General features: G+C 46.8%; 1 protein-coding gene across 3 annotated transcripts in view; it reads left to right on the forward strand.

Annotated features, from left to right (window-relative positions):
* Window positions 1–20,425, forward strand: part of DPYSL2 (dihydropyrimidinase like 2) — a 116,506-nt gene that overhangs the window by 66,109 nt on the left and 29,972 nt on the right. For all 3 annotated transcript variants that reach the window (XM_032634124.1, XM_032634126.1, XM_032634125.1), the window contains exon 4: window positions 19,023–19,187. In XM_032634124.1, the coding sequence (XP_032490015.1) occupies window positions 19,023–19,187 (165 nt within the window). The remainder of the gene's footprint in view (window positions 1–19,022; window positions 19,188–20,425) is intronic.

A 20,425-nucleotide genomic window follows, 5' to 3' on the forward strand; every position in this document is an offset into this window, starting at 1 on the left:
CTGAATTTGGCCTGTGGTGGGTTTTTTTTTTTTTTATAATTTTTAAATTTATTTTTAAAAATAAATTTATTTATTTTATTTTTTGGCTGCATTGGGTCTTTGTTGCCGCACGCAGGCTTTCTCTAGTTGCAGCGAGCGGAGTCTACTCTGTTGTGGTGTGCAGGCTTCTCATTGTGGCGAGCAGGGGCTACTTTTGCTGCGGAGCATGGGCTCTAGGTGTACGGGCTTCAGTAGTCGTGGCACATGGGCTCAGTCAGTAGTTGTGGCTCGCTGGCTCTAGAGCGCAGGCTCAGTAGTTGTGGTGCAGGGGCTTAGTTGCTCCATGGCATGTGGGATCTTCCTGGACCAGGGCTCGAACCTGTGTCCCTTGCATTGGCAGGTGGATTCTCAACCACTGTGCCACCAGGGAAGCCCCCTGGCCTATGGTGTTTGAGTTCTACCTTCACTGCTGGACAGTAGTTTCCATTTTCAGAGGAGTCACACTTTTTTTTTCCCTTTCCTTCCTTCCTTCCTTTTTAAAAAATTGTAGTAACATATACATAACATAAAGTTTGCCCTTTTAACCATTTTTTTTTTTTTTTTTTTTTCGGTACGCGGGCCTCTCACTGTTGTGGCCTCTCCCGTTGTGGAGCACAGGCTCCGGACGCGCAGGCTCAGTGGCCATGGCTCACGGTCCCAGCCGCTCCACGGCATGTGGGATCTTCCCAGACCGGGGCACGAACCCATGTCCCCTGCATTGGCAGGCGGACTCCCAACCACTGCGCCACCAGGGAAGCCCTTTTAACCATTTTTGAGTGTACAGCTTAATGGCATTAAGGATATCCACACTGATGTGCAACCATCATCCCCATCCATTTCCAGAGGTTTTTCATCTTCTCAAACTGAAACTCTGTACCCATTAAACACAAACTCCCCCTACCTCATATAAGTGGAATCATACAGTATTTGTCCTTTTGTTGACTAGCTTATTTCCCTTAGCGTAATATCTTCAAGGTCCATCCATGTTGTAGCATGTGTCAGAATTCCATTCCTTTTGAATAATATTCTACTGTATGTGTATACCTACATTTTTAAATCTACTCAGTGGACATTTGGATTGTTTCCACCTTTTGGCTATTGTGAATAGTGCTGCTATGAACATGGGTATATAAACATCTCTTTGAGTCCTTGCTTTCCATTCTTCTGGGCAGGTACCCAGAAGTGGAATTGCTGAATCATACGGTAATTCTGAGCCACAGTTTTCTGATCTGTAATATGACGCTTCAAGGTTACTGAGGTGACTTAAATTTGATAGCGGGTACAAAGTCCTGAGCATGTACCTGGCTCATGATAAACGTTAAGTCCCTTCCTTCCTGAAAGGCCCCTTCCATCCTTTCCTGAAAAGTTTACCTTGTAAAACAAAAGCCATTGAAACTATTTTGATGAAAAATTTCTCTCCAAAGTTAGTGCCCAGTTCCTTCTAAGTGGAGGAAACAGAACGTAATTTAACCTTGCTTTATGGCCCAGGGTTATTATTTTGAGTCCATGTCTTAGCACTGTGCTCACCTTCCAAGTGGTGGGCCTTTGACAACCCCCACAAATGGTCTCTAGCTGTTGGAAATATTTGTCTCTGTTTCGTCATTCTCTGCCTCCTGCCTTCCTGTCCTCTCTCACTTCCTGGTGCTGTTAGTGTACCTGACTGTGGTTGTCACCCTCCCTCATTTAAGTTCACATTTCAAGCCTTCCTTCTGCTTGGGGACCAGATGATTGAGATCCTCATAATTCTGTGAAAGTAGGAAGATACAGACACTGAACGAGAATCTATAACCACCCCTCCCAAGGGCAATTTATTTTGATTGCATGGAGGTCCTTTATGGACATTTGGTGGAGTTTGAGTGAGGGGGTCAATGGCCAGATTTAGATAGTGAGGTGTCATTGCCTCTGGGAAAGTCACGCCAGGGAGGAGGTGAAAGCCAGGTGAGTACTCTGCCAGGACTGAAGGGCAGGTGGCCAGCTTCCATCTGGACAGTCTCAGAAGGCTTCCTGGAGGAGGGTGAAATGGACCTAGTTGGGGAAAGAGAAGGTGAAGAAATGTGTGAGAGAACCTGCCTCCCTCCTATTGAGAATCAAGGGAAGCACAGAGCTAGGAAATGGGCCACTGGCTGCCCCTCAGGCTCCAGGGCCACCAGGCTTTGAACACTTCTTCACTGTAGGACCGATCATCTGACATCTGACCATCTCCATCCTAATCCCCTCACTTGTCAAGTCTGGCATTTACCATAGGAAATATTAGCGTTGTCTTCATTTGGTCTCTTTTGGTATCCGATATCTTATGTGTTTCCCAAAGGCATTTTGTTCAGTTGTGGAAAATGTGTTGAAACTGCTCTCTCTTTGCCTTGAACCTGCATCTCGCATGAAGTCTCTGGGCTGTGGAATTTGAGCAGGAGCGCTTGGGCTGGCCCAGCAAGTACTTCAAAGTCTCCCTTCCTGATGAGTAAGGAGCCAGAATGCCAGTTATTATCACTGTTATTTAACATTGTTCTGGAAGTCTTAGCCAATGTAATATGACAAGAAAAATAAGAAGTAAAACTGTTGGAAAGGAAAAACAAAATGACTGGTATTTGTTAGATGGTTTACCTTAAATATTCACAGGAATTAACTGAAGAAGATATTGGCTCTAAGAAGAAAGTTTATTAAGATGACCCAGTATAAAAATATGTATTCAAAATTAATAGCCTTCCCATATAACAGAAATAACCAATTGGAAAATACAATTTAAAAATCCCATTCACAATAGCAACACAAAATATAAAGTAACTAGGAATTACAAGAATACATTTTTATGTTTTGGTCCTAAGAGAAGACTTTAATAAATTTTAAAAAGTGCTATGTTAATGAATAGAAAGAGCTAATACTTTTTTTTTTTTTTTATGCGTTACGCGGGCCTCTCACTGTTGTGGCCTCTCCCGTTGCGGAGGACAGGCTCCGGACGCGCAGGCTCAGCGGCCATGGCTCACAGGCCCAGCCGCTCCGCGGCATGTGGGATCCTCCCAGACCGGGGCACGAACCCGTGTCCCCTGCATCGGCAGGCGGACTCTCAACCACTGCGCCACCAGGGAAGCCCAAAAGAGCTAATACTTTAAAGAAGCAGATTCTTTAGAGATTAATTTATAAATTCAGTGTGATTCCAACCAAAACTTCAAAATGTGTTTTGTTTTTGTTTTTGTTTTTTTTGGACACCTGACTGAAAGATTCTGGAGTTCTGGTGGAAGAATTAATATGTAATGAGAACTAAGAAAATTTTTTAAAAAGCATAATGAAGAAGGGGAGGAGACCACTACTGGCTTGATATTTTAAAAAATATAATAATTTAGGTGGTATGGTACTAGCTCCAGAAGAGACACATACATCAATAGGAAAAAAAAAGAAAACCCATTAAGTGCCAGCTGTATTTAAGTATTTAGTGTATGAAAAAGATAACATTTCAAACTCATGGTGAAACTATAATATAGTTGCAGTATTATGCTGGAATAGTTAACTATTTGAAAAACAAAGAAGAGTAAGTTCCTCAAATCATATGCCAGAATATCTTCTAGATTTGGGGTTAGAGTTAAATTTAAACAACAAAGTCAAAAAAGAACCAGAAAAAAATACAGCCAAAGAGTCATAGATATTTCATCAAAGGCAGAAATCAGAAAAGATGGAGACACTTGACTGCGTAGAAACTAAAACCATTATCAGAGTAAAATAGTTAAAAGAAAAACAAGAAGTAGGAAATTTTATTTACAATATATATATGACATAGGGTTGATACATTTAAAATATGAAATCTTAACATTTTAATAAAAAGATGAATGCTTTAATAGCAAAAGTAAAGGGTATGAACGAGGTATTCACAAAAGAAGACATAATTCTACCACTAAATTTATGCAAAAATATTCAACTGAAATATTAATAAAAGAAATACAAGTTAAAATAACAACAAGCTAAGTTTTTGTCTACTAAATTTTCAGATGTTAAAAAGAGTTCTAACATCCAGTGTTGTGGTGAAATGGGCACTCATAGACTGCTGGCAGGTGTTTACATTGGTATGGCCTTTCTGGAGGACAGTAAGGCACTATCTAACAGGAGCTTTAAAAACTTATGAGCAAAAAATATTCATACCCCTTGACCCAGAATAATCTATGTGCAAGCATTTAGTTCTTTGTTTCTTTCTTTTTTTTAAAATAAATTTTATTTATTTATTTTTGGCTGCGTTGAGTCTTCGTTGCTGCGTGCAGGCTTTCTCTAGTTGTGAGCGGGGGCTGCTCTTTGTTGTGGTGCGCGGGCTTCTCATTGCGGTGGCTTCTCTTGTTGTAGAGCACGGGTTCTAGGTACACAGGCTTCAGTAGTTGTGGCACACGGGCTCAGTAGTTGCGGCTCGCGGGCTCTAGAGCGCAGGCTCAGTAGTTGTGGTGCACGGGCTTAGTTGCTCCGCAGCATGTGGGATCTTCCCGGACCAGGGATCAAACCTGTGACTCCTGCACTGGCAGGCGGATTCTTAACCGCTGCGCCACCGGGGAAGCCCAAGCATTTAGTTCTAAGGATGTTCACTGCAACATTGTTTATGAGAAAAAATTAGAAACAACCTAAGTGACCAAAATAAGTGACTGGTTAAATTATGGCCGCTTCTAGGACAAAATATTACGGAGTCATTAAAAACCAGTGTAGGAAATATTTGTTAATATGGATATGTTCACAATATATTGATGGAGAAAAGCAGGCCTTGATCACTGTGTCCAATTTGATTCTACTTTTTTTTTTTAAAAGAGTTTAGTGAAAAAAAAAAAGAGTTTAGTGAAGTACAATTTATACTATAAAATTATGATACTATTTTCATAAAGAATATATATGTGTGTGTATAAGTGGGTAGGAATAAAGATTTTATAGGCACACACCAACATATTAATAGTGATTTGGGGTGACGGAATAATAAAATTTTTTTTCCTCAATTTTTTCTGGTTTTCCAAGTTGTTGGCATTTAAGTGCTTTCACACTTAAAGGAGTTTTATAAAAAGAAAATTCCCTTGGAGCTGTCCTTTTCATCTGGGATGCTGTCTCTTACCCCTGTCATTCCTGGGAAGGAAGAGAACATAATGTGAGGAAGTATTTGAATTTATGTACAGCCGTGTGGGTGGTCTTTGTGTAGGACCTGAACTCTCCACCATCAACACAGTTATAAAGTGTAATTAAGGCTCCCTGAACAACTGGGTCCCTTATCAAGCTTAGACCTTGTTGTCCAGATACACTGGCTGTTAGTCAGAGTCTTATTAATGGGGGGAAAAAAGACCTATTGAATAGCCAGCCCTCAGCCCCAAACGGGGAGCACATCATGGTACAAGGGCCATGGTTCAGACTCCAGAGATGTTATGTTATGTTTTTGAATTCAGTCCAGGTTCCTAGGAGGAAAACACCCATCAATTATGTTAGCTCTAGATAGATCCCAGTCAACATATGACATCGCCAGCTCTTATTTCCCTGCCCGCCTTTATTTGGAGGGGATGCACGGAGAATTGTGCAACGTTGGAATAAACAGAATAGAGCCCAAATTCCTTGTGCTTTTGTTTCTGGGTTGAGCTCCAGTCTGATAGCTGCTGTTTTCTTCACCATAAACAGTGAGGCTGTGTCATAGCAGCTTTGTACAAGGGAGGAATCATTGTTCAGTTGCTAATTAGAATCCAGTGTTTACCACAGTTCTTGTTTGAACTAGGTGCTCTCGCCTTTATTATGTTATTTGGTGTGTGTCCACACGTGATGTCGTGCATTAGAGTAGGTGTGAACCTCACACTACTTCAGTCCATATTTTCACGGAAAGATTATTGTCATTAGATCATAGGGTTTGTTTGTTTATCTACTTCAATAGGAGTGCAAACCTGACCCTGTTTGATGAAGTTGCTCGTTGTTCTTTCCTGTTATTGACAATGACCTCGGGCTGGAGCATTTTGACATAGTTCTTCACATTACGTATGTCAGTACGTATGTGTCTGTAGTTCTGTAATTAGGAAGCTGCAAGTCCTTGAGTTTCTCATCGGGTTCCCTTCCCAACAAGGAACCAGCAGGAAGGAAAACAGACCCAATCTTAGCACGTGAAAGCCTTGTGGTGTGACTTTTATTTTTTCATGATGTTCCGAACAGCCCTGTAATCTCTTATTTTTGGCAGGCCAGTTCAGAATCTGTGGTCTGGTAGTCCCAGGCAACCAAAAGCTGAGACAAACAGAGGAAGTGTCATTACTCACATGTTTCCCCAGCCACCTCATCTTGGCCTGACACAGCCAGCTGCCACCCCTCTTCGAGGTGGAGCTGTTCAGAGCCGAGTCTGCCCTAGCCCCAGACGGAGACCCTTTTGGTTGTCCCCCCAACCCCTAGGGTCCCCCCTCCCTCATTACTTTCCTGCATGCTTTCCATAATTTGTTTCTAGTCTGGAATTTATTTATGGCAGACTTTGTGGTGAAAACTGGGAAGTCTATTCCATTTTTTTAAAGCAGCCCGGAGTGGCACTTCCCTGGTGGTTCAGCCGTTAAGAACCCGTGCTTCCGCTGCAGGGGATGCAGGTTCGATCCCTGGTCGGGGAACTAAGATCCCACATGCACGTGCAAAGATTGAGTCTGTCTGTTTTTGGCTGTGCGGTGTGGCCAAAAGTCCACAGGAAGTAGGATAGGGAGCTCACCTCCTACCCCTCTGCCCCGTCATACGCATGCAGGCACACACGCATGCAGGCACACACATGCACACGCATGAACACACACACACAGGCATGCGCATACCCTCTGGTCATCATCCTGGTACCCAGGGCCTTGTGTCTGGTAAAGGATGCTAGTGGAAGGGGGTGTGCTCAGGAAATCTGCCAATCCTCCGGGCCTGTGCTTCCACCTCTTAGGGAACCCACCTCCTGCACCTCCCTGCATGGAAAGGGAAACGGGAGGACAGGGTCATGCATCCCAGCCTGGAGTTACCATAGCCCTTAGGGTTTTGAAAATACAAATAGTTTCAATATTCTAAAAGCCTGCCGAGATTCACACTGCAGTGATGTTTCCAGGGTAAGGTCAGGTTTCTTTGCTTGTGATCCGAATGACATGGACTCTGTTAATGATGATTAGTTTGTGTTTTCTGCTCTGCTTGGCCGTTTTTCTTGCGTTTGATTCTTAATGCAAATGGATACATTTCTTCATGCCTAAGACATTCCATTTGATAGGAAGATTGTTTCCATCATGCTGTCCCGGGATTGGGAGCCAGGTGGGGAGGGTGATTCCCTGGGAGGTGAAAAGTCTATATTTATGTCTCTTGACAGAGGGTCTCTGTGACTCTTCCTGCTCTAGCATTTACTGTCTTTTATTTTACGACCCATGCCTACTTGCTGTATAAACAGGACAGATTTGTTTTGCTTGTTTTAGTCTTATTTAGTTTTATGCAGAAGACCGTTCAGCTAGATGAACACTTCAAAGTTCCAGTCCTTCCTTGTGGCACCGGGAACCTTCTCTCAATAATGTCTTTATCTGCTCCCTTCCCACACTCTGTTAACCCCTCATGGGTCCTCCACCTGACCCTGACCCCCCACCCCCCGCTCCCCCCTGCCCTGCCCCTGCCACCTGGCGCACCAGCAGCCCTGAAGGGTGCCCTCAGCCTCCTAGATTCCGTGCCCCTGCGACGCCCAAGCCCTGACCCCCCTCACATTCTACCTCAAAGCACAATCGAGCATATGGAGACTGCCTTTGCGCCAGGACTTAGGCCAAGCAGCCTTATATGCTCAAGATTATACTATTTTACTTTCAATTCACTTAATGAATGTTTGTATAAGACCGACTCTGCCAGGCCACTCGTATACGCCTTTTGGAAACACCATTTCATAACAACCATGTGAGGAGGTACTGTTATCTCCATCTCACAGGTAAGGAAACTGAGGCCCAGAGAGGGTGAAGGATCCTGAGTTGTATAGCTAGTGGGTGGCAGAGCCCGGGTGCGAACTTAGGCATTCTGACCCCAGAGTTCATGCTTTTGACCCCTATGCTATGAGGTAGCCATGGTTGCTATACTTATTTTGCAGATGGGGAAACTGAGGTAGGGGGGTGGGTGGTTTAAGTAACTCGCCTAAGGCCCTAGAGATAGTTAGTGGCACAGCCAAGATTCATCTCCAGACAGGAGAGCTTGGAGCCAGGGCTCTGAACCTGTGCACGCTCTGTGGGGTTTCCGGCACATTCAGCGTGGACAGTTATAGCCCTGGAGACCATTCCCACACAAAACTTACTGGTTCTAAAAACTTACTGGTGCTCTAACGTTTTTTTCATGAACACGAGTGTACATAGCCGGTGGAGTTGAGGCTCAGTTGTCCGACCAGGGCATTTGAGAGCCAGCCAGCTCGAGGGCCGGTGAAGTCCATGAGAATCCCCAGGACTTCAGACGGCTTAGAGGAATTCCAGGATCCAGACACGTGCGTAAAGCAAACTTTGTGTTTCTCCCACCGGTATGTGGGTGTGAGGTGCCATAAAGCTGGCTTGTCTCCAGGCTGAGACTCAGAATGCCTGTCTAATTACAGGAAACAGAGCCCCCTCCAGCAGTTAGCCAACGATTTCAACATCTCTTGGAGAAATTCTACATGAGCCTGGAGTTGGAAGCTTTGATTTCTAACGAGTTTGGCTGGAATTTTCACCTTTGGCTTTTCTTGCCTTCTCCCTGGGCCACGGTTTCATCATCCCGCTTTGGGGCTGCCACTTCCTATTAAGTGTCTGTCTGTCTGTCTGTCTGTGAGCATACATGGAGCTGAGAGAAAGCACAGATTCGGTCTGTGCACTTGGGGCCCAGGGGCCTGGGCTGCGGCCCTGCCTCTGTCTTGAAGGCCTAACAAGGCGCCCTCAGGGGTATCATTTTAGGGCTCCGATTGACAAAGCTAAGAGCAGAGATAAGGGCACAGGAGAACTAAGAACTAAGATGGTGGCCGTAGCCATTTCATCATATCCTGGTTAAATTGTCAGTAACCTCTTTGTACAGCTGGTAGATCTGCTCTCTTATGTATTACTTAGTCCCCTACTTGGGTCTTGGAAGGTGGCCATTTATCTGAAACAGAGATGGCCTAGAATAGTGAAAAGAGCTTTGTTTTTTACTCCCTTAAATAGCAAGCAAATAAAGTGAAAATACCAGCACTGCCTGGGGTGACGTTCCGATGCGAGGCTAGAGGCGGTAGGAAGTGATGATGCTTGGAATGCAACGTGGTCATCTGTATTATGAACTGTAGTAACTCTGACTCTAGGACCCTCTTCAGAGGAAACCATTTAACATAAGGTGAAAGTTATTTGCGTGAATATGTCCATAGAAACATTACGTATGAGAGAGGAAAATTGGAAGCGCTCTATAGGTTCAACATAGGAGAATGGTGAAGAAAGTTGTAATGGATTCTCCTTAGAATAGTTCCCATAAAAAATGGAATTACAAGGACTCTGAGACAGCGTGGTATTAAGAAAAAAGCCACAGTTAAGAGTGAGTGGGCTTTTGATTACACCCACATAAAACATATGTACATGACAGTTGTGGAATATGATATAGAAAAAGATGAACAGTTATGATTAGGATGGTGGGATTCTTGGTAATATTTTATCCTGTTATAAAACAAGTAAAGGAAACAGGACAGATTGTGGATTCAGACCTGGGATTAATTCTGGTACTGGTACGGCACTTTATGTGTCTTTAGTGACTTTTGAAACTTCCCTGGGACTCAGATTTCTCATCAGTAAAAAGATAGAACCATTTCTAAGGGTCTCTGGATCTGAACCTTATTGTAGCCATTAACAGTCTCTTTAAGTGGAGTCTGCCGGACTTGCTTATATCAATAAGCAATTAGTAAAAAAACTCGTGGGCAATTAGTGCCATCGTTTTGCACAAACCATGGAGTCCTTTAAGCATTCCTGGTGGTCAAGCAGTGCTGCAGATTTGTTGTCACCTTTCGCGCCTTGATGATGCCTTGCCTGCAGGCGCTACTCCGCACATCCACTTCAAGTGAGCGGAGAGCAAACCATCAAGTCCACAGAGGCTGGTTTTTGAAGTAAAGCCCCGTCTGGCAAAGTGACTCCACTTCCTTCCCTCCCCATGTCCACCGGTCGACTCCGGGGGGCCCCTCCCTGGAAGGTTGACCCACACGTTGTCTACAGATGGGCTCTCAGGCTCCCCACGTCTGCTTTTGATGAGTCAAGGAGAGGATTTCTGCGCATCACTGGGTTGATAAATCCTCTTAAAGGATTTACACGTTATAAATGACCCTTCATTGCCACACGTAGATTTCATTAGCTCAGCCTTTGATCGTACATGCAAGGAGGCCGTGGGCAAGCTATACCAAGCCTCAAAGAAAAAGGTTTTACGAGGTGCTGACATTTTGACAAGCTCTTACCTGGCGCCCCAAATTGAATTTCAATGACCCACATTGGCTGTATCCCCTCTGCCCACCGGGTTCAGTTCATTAGCTGCCCACTTAAGTGAAACTGCATATGTTTTTGATGATAGAAAAGGGTTTAGGTTTGGGAAGTTGAGGTGCGTGCCATTCGTAGATATGCCAAGAAGGTGATGGTTAGTAAAGGCTGTCAAACAAGGCGGGTTGGGATTCGAGCTCTGCAGGCACGTCCCATGGCCCCCATTTCCTCATCTGTGGTGCAAGCATTGTGAACCCACCCTGCCTGCCTGGTTTGAGCATCACACAAGATAAGCATGTGAGAGCACTTGGTGAACCACTACAGAGCTATACCGAGGTGAGGTTGACATTGTGGATCTCAAATAAATACAAACAGTGGTATGAGATTACAAAATGGTATGACATTAGAAAATGATTTAACTGTCCCTTTCCTATTTAAAAAAAAATTTCTGGAGGCGTGTATATGTTTCCCTAAAGTGGGAAGCTTTGGTTATGCTTTGTGCTACATTGTGAAAATGGAGTGAAGCCAAGAGGCCTTTCCAAGATCATCGTTAGAATCAGAACTAACACTGGGTTTGGAATCTGGGTCTTCTCTCTGCCCTGCTCCGCACCTTTCCTTTCTCACCCTCTGTCTCCAGCTCTGACTCCTGGGCTCCCAGGGTTACTACCTTCCAGCAGCCTGGAAGCAAGGGGGAACCTCATTCCACCAGGCCCAGGCCAGGGGAAGGGAAATCTGGTGGGCAGGGGGCATGGGCTGCAGGTGTGGGGAGCTCCAGGCGCCCACTTGCAGCTTCTGGATGGGCAGCTCTTTTGGGGCAGCAGGAGTCACCCTTACAGGTGTTGCAGCATGGGGGTCCCACCTGCTTCTCCAGCTGCTGGTCACGGGGATTTGCCGGAGACTGAAGAGGGCCCGGGTCCCCAAATCCATCCACCAGTGAGTGCTGAGCCCAAGACACAGGAAGAGTTGAGACACAGGAAACTTGCAGAATGCTGTCTGGAAGCAGGGTCCGTGGTGCTGTGGGTAGTCACACTGAGGTGGTAGGGACGGGGCTGGGATGAATCTGGAGCATGTTCAGGCAGGGGATAGATAGGGGTGCAGTGGGTGTGAAAGGGAGGCTGGGACATGGGGCGTTGACAGCGATTCAGCCCTTTCCAGAGCTTGGTGGGAAGGACAGGGCAGGAAGAGAGCAGTAGCCCAAGGATGGAGCAGAGTCATTCCTATATGTACCTTTTATTTAATGTTGATTTAAAATTTTTTTAAAATATTTTTTTTAATGGACTTTCTTTTTATTTATCTATTTTTGGCCGCACTGCGTGGCATGTGGGATCTCAGTTCCCTGACCAGGGATCGAACCCATGCCCCCTGCAGTGGAAGCACGGAATCTTAACCACTGGACCGCCAGGGAAGTACCCTTAAGTGAACCGTTTAATGTATTTTTTTCCCAAATAGATTTTAAGTATTTCAGGAGCATGGTTTATTTCCTCCAAAGCTGGCTGATCATAAGATCACTTAAGAGGTTGTTTGTTTGTTTTATAAATACATTTTACTGGCTCCTGCCTCGGCCCTTATTCCCCCCAGATCTGGCTTAATGATTCTACCAGCGATCACTGGATACTGAACGGTTTCTTATGGCTCGACTTACTTCATATGAATATACTCGTTTAGTTTTAAAAACAAGATTACATTAAAGGAAGTTCGGGAAAGAGAGAAATTAGGGGATGACCCCAGTGCCTCAAGGTTCGAGCAGTTAGTCTGCCTGCGATTGTTAGGCTAATGACACAGTTCTCTTCTCTGTTTATTGAATTATTGAACTACTTGCTGCCCTTATAAGAAGTAAAGGGATAAGACGGCACTTTAATTCTCAATGAGCCACCCCTCCCGGCTGGCTTGTAAGCAGGAGTGGCTGAAGAGGGGCTCTGGAGTCTCCCATCTGGGGTCACAGTTCACCTGTGCCAGCTAAGGCCACGTTATGGCCCACCTTCCAGAGTTCTGCCCAGGGACTTGCAGGGCTGCAGCCCAGGTGCCGTGACGTTGCTCACCTCCTGCAGGCCGGGCCCTCTGCCCCGTGCGCTCTAAGTAACGTGAGCAGCTAACTCAACCTCACTGTCCCTCAGCTCCTTTAACTGAAAACTCAGGCCACCATGGCTCCTACTGCAGGGGTCTGGTGTGAGGATTGAGGGGGATAATCCGAGGAAGATGCATAGATTAGTCCTGGACACGTGGGAAGTACTTGATGAATATTCATTATTTTTGCCATTCCTCGCATCTTCAGAGTCTGTGAATTACACTTGAGTTTGTTGTTCCTTTCTTTGGCCAGGGCTAGCCTAAGGCTGGGGGCCCCTCGCCGTCATGCATTCAGGAGGGCTGGGATGTACCAGTCGCTGTGGTGAGTCTATATGGGGGATGGATGGGATTGCTGTGTGTGACAAGGACTTTGTTGGAGGGTAGGGGTCCTAAGCTGGGTGTGTTAGTTCGCAGAGTCCCATGGCTGGGCCCCTGGGAGGAAGAGTGGTCCAGTCCTCGAGATGGCCGAGGCCTTGCTTGCTAGAGGCATGTGTGATGTTTGGTCTCTCCTGTGCTTAGTGAGCGCCTTCTGTGTGCCAGTCTTCCTGCTTAATTAATGCTTTGGGGGACACAGAGAAGAGAATACGAATGGTAATTGGTCATGTCTGACCAGCACCTGGTAGACTACATCGTATTGAGCGCTCACAAAAATGCGGTGAGGTGCACTGTTATCGCTGGCTTGTAGATGAGAAAACCAGGCACAAATTGTTCTAGGGGCTTCCCTGGTGGCACAGTGGTTAGGAGTCTGCCTGCCAATGCAGGGGACACAGGTTCGTGCCCCGGTCCGGGAAGATCCCACACACCGTGGAGCAACTAAGCCCATGTGCCACAACTACTGAGCCCATGTGCTGCAACTACTGAAGCCCGCGTGCCTAGCGCCCGTGCTCCGCAACAGGAGAAGCCACTGCAATGAGAATCCCGTGCACCGCAACGAAGAGTAGCCCCCGCTTGCCGCCCCTAGAGAAAGCCCGCGCGCAGCAACGAAGACCCAACGCAGCCAAAAGTAAACGATAAATAAATAAATTTACATAAGAAAAAATGTTCAAGATAGTTCTAGCTCTTAGGAAAATGCTTCCTTGCGTTGTGGGAGAAGCAGTATATTTGTGCAAGGCAAGTAGTTAGCCCTGGAAGCATGTGCTTTAGAGGCACCTTAATATTTCACAAAGGGATTTATGTAGGAGTTTTCCTTGTGAAGGAATGTAACTTTGTCTACCTGCTGGTCTTTTTCAGCGTGTTCCTGTAGCAGGCACTCTTCGGAGTAGTTCCCATATTGGCTCCTTTACACCTCACTAGAACTCTGTGGCTTAGGTACTAGTATTAGCCCCATTTTACAGATGAGGAATCTCAAGCCCACGGAGGCTGAATATCTTGCCCACAGTCACATGCTGAGGAGGTGGCAGGACTGGTCAGGAGCTCAAGCATTACCTCTCCTATGTGTCCCTCTCCTATCCCCAGGCATAGGTGCTTTCTCTTCCCTTTCTGCCTTTTTTCAGAACGAAACTGTCAGGCTGGGCTCCCCAAAGGCTCTTATCTCTCTACCAACAAAAGCCATTCCCTGCTGGCTAGGGCACCTGGCATTTCGCTGAGTAGACGCCAGCCCCGAAACTCAGCGGTGGTTTGTGTCGTTATCTCCCTGATGGTTTGCTTTTAATTCAGGTCCATTAATTTATCTAAGATGGAAATGGGTGAGGCCGACGTGTGCATGCACACACAGTTAAATGCAGGGCCTGGAGAATGAGGCAGTGCCGATTCTGGAAGGGGAGGCTGGTGATGGGCAGTTCTGATAGTTTCAAGAGCGGCCCCAGGGAGCGCCGGCGGGGTGTGTACCGACTGCAGGAGATTCTAGACCTGCCCCTACAGGGATCTGTGTGTGAGGCTTCGGAGAGGCGGGGGGAGGGCCCGAGCGGGGACCCGGCAGGGCTGACCACCCCCGCATCTTTCTCCTGCTTTACCTGCTTCTCCCCCCAGCAGACCTGGAATGTTGTTCTTGTCCAGCCACCTCAATTCCAGAACCGGGACTGCGGTGGTGATTTTCTAGCATCTCTATGTGTTCCGAGTACGAAGGGCCCCGTGCAAATTGATCAGAAACACGAACCGCTGGCTTTTAAAAAATCTGGGGTCTTGGATTATGTCAGGGCTGACTTTCTAGGTGTGATGTTGTACTCAGGTTAGCAAGACATCACCCCTGGCTGGGGGGGTGTCGCTGGGTGGAGGGTCTGAGCATCTGTCTGTATCGTTTCTTACAACTGCATGTAAATCTACAGTTACTATAAGACGTTTAAAAAACAGGGTCTTCTAAATACTACAAACTCCAAAGAGGTCGTAGATTTGAATTTTCCAGGAGCAGCATATTTACGTGGTGTTAACACTTTGCCGATATCCAATAAACGTAACAACAGGGTACCAAAACCACTCAAGGCAATAAAAAGGAATGAAGTGCTGATACGTGCGACGGTGGATGAACCTTGAAAACGCCATGCTAAGTGAAAGAAGCCAGACACAAAAGACCACATATTGTATGATTCTTTTTATATGAAATATCCGTAGACACAGATAGCAAATTAGCGGTTGCTTTGGGCCGGGAGTAGCAGAGACGGGAGGGTGTGGGGAGGGGCAGTTGATGGCTATGGGGTTTCTCTTTTGGGCGATGTTCTACAATTAGATTGTGGTGATGGCTGCGTAACTCTGTGACGAGACTAAAAATTGAACAGTTGAAATGAGTGAATTGGCTGGTATGTGAATTATATCTCAGTCAAGCTGTTAAAAAAAAGTAGGGTCCTTTGACAGTTTTAAGAGAAGTTAATAACAGTCCTTTGGAAAGAGCTGGTGTCTTCTAACTACAAGCACTTCCGGACGCTGGTTGGAACCCCTCAGTTCAGGCCGCCGTCCTGGGGCATCTTTCTGGCTGTCTCATAAACCAGGTTCACAGGCCTCCTCCTGAAACCACAGTGGTGTTTCCGATGGCTCATCCCGAGGGAATGAAGACTCGGCGTGTGCCAGATGTTTTGCCAGGTGCTTTCACACGCTCTCTTGAACTTCTTACAGCCCTGCACTCAACGGTAGTTGTTTCATGCCCGCGTTTTATATGTGAAGAGAGGAGGGTCCCAGGGAATATACACAGCAGGGGGGTGAAGCAGCAGGAGTCAGAATCAGAACTTGGGGTTCACCAACCCCAAAGGCCATCCTTTCCTGGTCCGATGCCAGGCTGGGTTGATGAGCTGTCCCTCACGTCTTACAAGAGCGGAGAGAAGTCAACTGTCAGGCAGAAGCCAGGCTCTCGTAGGGACAGATGGCTTAGGAAAATCACCGGGGAAAAGGCCTGTGAGTTCCATGCAAGTCATTTCCAGGCTTTGTCCTCGGAGGAGAATCTCTGCTCCCTCCGGAAATGAGTATGATGCTCTGCCCTGTTCCCTGGAGCAGCTCTTCCCGGGAGAGCTTCTATTTAAAGAGAACTGTGGGAAAACATGTGGAGGCTTTTCGTGGACACGTTTCTGAGTGTCATTAGCCCTTGGAGGAAATGTGTTTATTTCCCTGAAGCCCTCAACTTTGCCTGTGTCCTGAGTTTTCAAGGGTTCATAACTCTAGGAGCTGCTTTTGGATATGGAGAGAACCAGATATTTTTGGTCAGTGGTAATGCTGTTGTGTAGTAAACAGGACCCTGATGGTAAAGTGGGCATGAGTGAATGGCGGTTTGGCAGAAGAAATCAGTGGGAAAAGATTTGCCCTCAGTTACTGATGCTCAGAGTGGAAGCTCCCAGGGAGCTTATTAAAAGTTCAGGTTCTCAGGGCCCAGCCCAGACCTACAGAATCCGAAAGTCTGGGGTTGATGTCAAGGAACCTGGGTTTTTGGGGGTTTTTTTGCGGTACGCGGACCTCTCACTGTTGTGGCCTCTCCCGTTGCAGAGCACAGGCTCCGGACGCGCAGGCTCAGCGGCCATGGCTCACGGGCCCAGCCGCTCCACGGCATGTGGGATCTTCCCGCACCGGGGCACGAACCCGTGTCCCCCGCATCGGCAGGCGGGCTCTCAACCACTGCGCCACCAGGGAGGCCCGGAACCTGGGTTTTAATAAGCTCTCAAGATAATTTTTATACACCCTGAACTTCAAGGAGCATAGCACCCGATGATCTTACCTATGCTTGGAGTTGAGCAGGAAAATCTGATTGTGTTCCCAGGAGGGCATGTCCTGATCTTGCAGGGTGGTGTGGGAGCTGGAAGGGAGCATTCATTCATTTGTTGAAAATAGGTATTGAGCACTTCTATGTCTAGGCACCCACCCCCTGCTCTGAGGGAGTTTACATCCCAGAGACAGGGGATGGGAGGGGGAGAATCAGAGAGTAAAGTACGGAAACGATGCAGAAACTACTACACATGGGGGTGCGACCCTGGGATGGTGACATTTAACCCAATCAGAGGGAGAAAAACGAGATGCCCAAGGAAATAGCCAGGTGAATGGATTTCCAAAGAAAGAGCACTGCTTGTGCAAAGGCCTGGAGGTCGGGGAGTTGGGCAGGTCAAAGAGTGAAGTAAGGCTGGGGTGGCCTGAAGGTGGTGAGCAGGGGGTAGGTGGCAGAGATTATGTTGGAGAGATGAGCAGGGACCGGTCTTCAGGACCAAGAAAAGGAGTTAGAATTTCACTCTAGAGATGGTGGACAGCTACCAAAGGCTTTTCGGAGGAACCAAGAAAAGGAGTTAGAATTTCACTCTAGAGATGGTGGACAGCTACCAAAGGCTTTTCGGAGGAACCAAGAAAAGGAGTTAGAATTTCACTCTAGAGATGGTGGACAGCTACCAAAGGCTTTTCGGAGGAACCAAGAAAAGGAGTTAGAATTTCACTCTAGAGATGGTGGACAGCTACCAAAGGCTTTTTGGAGGAGGGCAGGTGATGAAACCAGGGGCGTGACTAGGGAGATACTGCCCAAACTGCGATTGCTACAAAGTCAGGTTTTCATCCGTTTTTTTTTTTTCTTTTTCTTTTTTCTTTTTTTTTCTTTTTGCCAGGGGCAGGGGGGACACAATTTAAGAAAAAAACTTGAAATCACTTTGTCAGGGTTTCTGTGTTAGTATTTTACAGATGGAACAGACTTGTATTAGAAGTGTATATGCTCATTGCTTTCGTTAGGTACCATTATATGTTATATGTATTACAATACCGGCCATGTATTTACCCATTTAATTACATATGCTACTACTTATAAAAAGTAAATTTTGTCAAAAGAAAATTCAGCCTAGGTGTCCGTATCTTCAGGCATACGAAGCCAAGCTCAGTTGATTACAGTCGAGCAGTGTCTGCAAGATTTGATCCACTTCAGAAATCTGAGCTCACTAGCATTGCCTGGACTGGCATTTTCTTAGCTGAGAACTGCTTCCCTGGGTGTAGAAAATCTAATATTCAGAGGAATGATTCATTGCTTTAGGCATCAAGAGTCCTGGGTTTTGTCTTCTTGGTTATGTAAGGTTGATCCAACCTTGGACACGTCATTTCAGTTTGTATTTCAGTGTCTGTGTGCAGAGGATGAGTAATAATAATCATGGTAACTGGGCAAGAGCTCTTCAGGACCTAGGAGAGACAACATGTGCAAAGGCCATGTGGCAGAAGGGAGGAGGCTGAAAGATGGCCTTTGTGTTTGGAGATCAGAGTGCAAGGGGTAGGTGGTCCAGGGTGATCTGTAGAGGTAGGCAGGGGCCAAGCCAAAATCTTGAGGACCTTGTTGGGAACTTTAATTTTTATCTGAAGAGTAAGGGGAAGCCGTTGGAGGATTTAAATTGGGGAGTGACACAAGGTTGACATGCCGTCTCATTGAGTCCTCGTAACAAATGTATGAGGTACGTAATATCCCTATTTTAAACCAGCACAGAAACTCAGGGTAGTGGAGATTAAGTGGCTCACCTTGCTGGTGGGGGGTGGAGGCAAGAAAGAGACTCAGGTGAGCCTGACTCCAGAGGCCTCTGTCCTCCGTATCAGCCTACCTCAATAATAATATAACAATAACCGCAGTTTTAAAATGCTTTGAACTCGTAGGATGAAAGATCTCCCTTAAATTACAAAGTGGTATTATGCCGCAGAAATCCGAGTGGTGATGAGAGAGTGGATATGCCGGGGAACTTCTAAAAGGCCCAGTCTGCATGGCTCCGGTCCAGCATCCTCAAGTTCCTTGCCGTCTGGTAGGGGGCGTCTCACGGGCCAGCTATCAACACAAGGAAGGGCTTGCCGGCTCTGGCCAGCCATCTGACACTGCCATTGTCCGTAAGGACTCATTGTCCTTGAAATGTGCCTGAGCTCTGTGCTTTCAGCGGTTTTGAGCTGGGAAATCAGATCAGGGCAGGTCGTGCGTGGTTTCACTGGAGGAGTCGTGCCGTGCCAAGTTTCTGCTTTCTCCTTCTTGGGTAGTCGGCTGACTTAAGTGGATTCTTAGAATCTGGTTGTAGAGATCACCATCTCAATTTTGAACCCAAGAAGCCCTTGTTCAGGGTCGAAATGGGGAAAGAGCTGCTGGCCCGCAACCCTTGAAGCTCCTGTTGGTGACGACGCATGTCTGTTCCTTTCTAGTTGACCATGTGGTTCCCGAGCCTGGGACCAGCCTGCTGGCTGCCTTCGACCAGTGGAGGGAATGGGCCGACAGCAAGTCCTGCTGCGACTACTCTCTGCACGTGGACATCACCGAGTGGCACAAGGGCATCCAGGAGGAGATGGAGACCCTGGTGAAGGACCACGGTAGGTTGTGCTGCCCCAGCGCCTTCTGGGGATATTTCCTTCTCAGCCCACGAGCTGGCTGAGCCCTGAAGGAGAGCTTCTGGGAAGAGTGCTGATCGATGCCTTCTGCATCCCCGTGCCTGCCAGGAGGGAGGGCTTAGTAGGCTGCAGCTCGTGCTCATTGCAGGTGGCCAGACAGCTAGTCACAGCTTACTGGTGCGAGCGAGCTGTGTGCGCCAGCCAGGCTGGAGAGTTGAGGCTGTGAGAGTGATTTGCCCTCAAAGGATAACATGGATATCCCAGGGAGGATTCTGGGCGGTCTTAGGAGAGAGCCCGGGACCCTGAGTACAGGACTTGAGCAGTCTCTTCCTGCAGACCCAGAAGAATCAGCGTAGATTTGAGGGTGATGAGGCTCTGGGACCACCTGTGGGCTCTGTCTTTGTCCATAGGACTATTTTGGGGAGGAAGGTTCTAAGGATTGGGTTCTGAAAGATTCCCAGGGAGGCTGGGGGAAATCTTAACCACCTCAAGGTGCCTCTGGGACCCTCTTGTCCACAGGAACCTTGGGGGTTTGGGTGGTGTTACCAGACCACATCATCTTTGGGCGTCTCCTTGACCTTGGCTGTAGACTGGAGGTCACGTGGGGTCACATGTTGACCTCTTTGGATCCTAATCTGGGACTGCTAGGCCCAGAAATGCCATGAGCTATGAGTAAAATCTAGGCATGGATCTGGTAGCTATCTATAGATTTGGTAGAAAAAGCCTAGAATAAAAATCTGGAGTCTTGGGTTTATCCCTCTGCTCTTCCAGAAGCTAGCTAGTATGACCTTGGGCAAATCACTTAAATTTTATGAGTCTCAATTAGGAAAAAAAACTCACATGAGGCTATTGGGTTAGATACCTTAAGATTCATTGCGGCATGGAGGTCCCATGTGACTGCAACTAGGTAACCCTTGACCTTTCTCACTTTTGAGAGTACCGACACTCAAATGGATTCAATACTTATAATAAATTTACTCCACATCAGCCTGGAGGGTTCTCATAGCAACTGTTGCCTAGCAGGGGCCAAGGGCAGGGATGTCCTGAGGCACTGAAGCAAGGCGGCTTCCAGCACCCCCGACAACTTGAATTAAGCTCCAAGGCTAGTAGGTTGTCAGTACAGTCGTTTACCATTGTGACGAATGCTGAGCAGGGATGTCTGGTCTGGTGCCTCTGGAAGCAAGAACCCTAAAATGCCAGGGTGAGAACCATGACATCTG

This window comes from Phocoena sinus, chromosome 6, assembly GCF_008692025.1.
Source record: "Phocoena sinus isolate mPhoSin1 chromosome 6, mPhoSin1.pri, whole genome shotgun sequence".
Classification (NCBI taxonomy): domain Eukaryota; kingdom Metazoa; phylum Chordata; class Mammalia; order Artiodactyla; family Phocoenidae; genus Phocoena; species Phocoena sinus.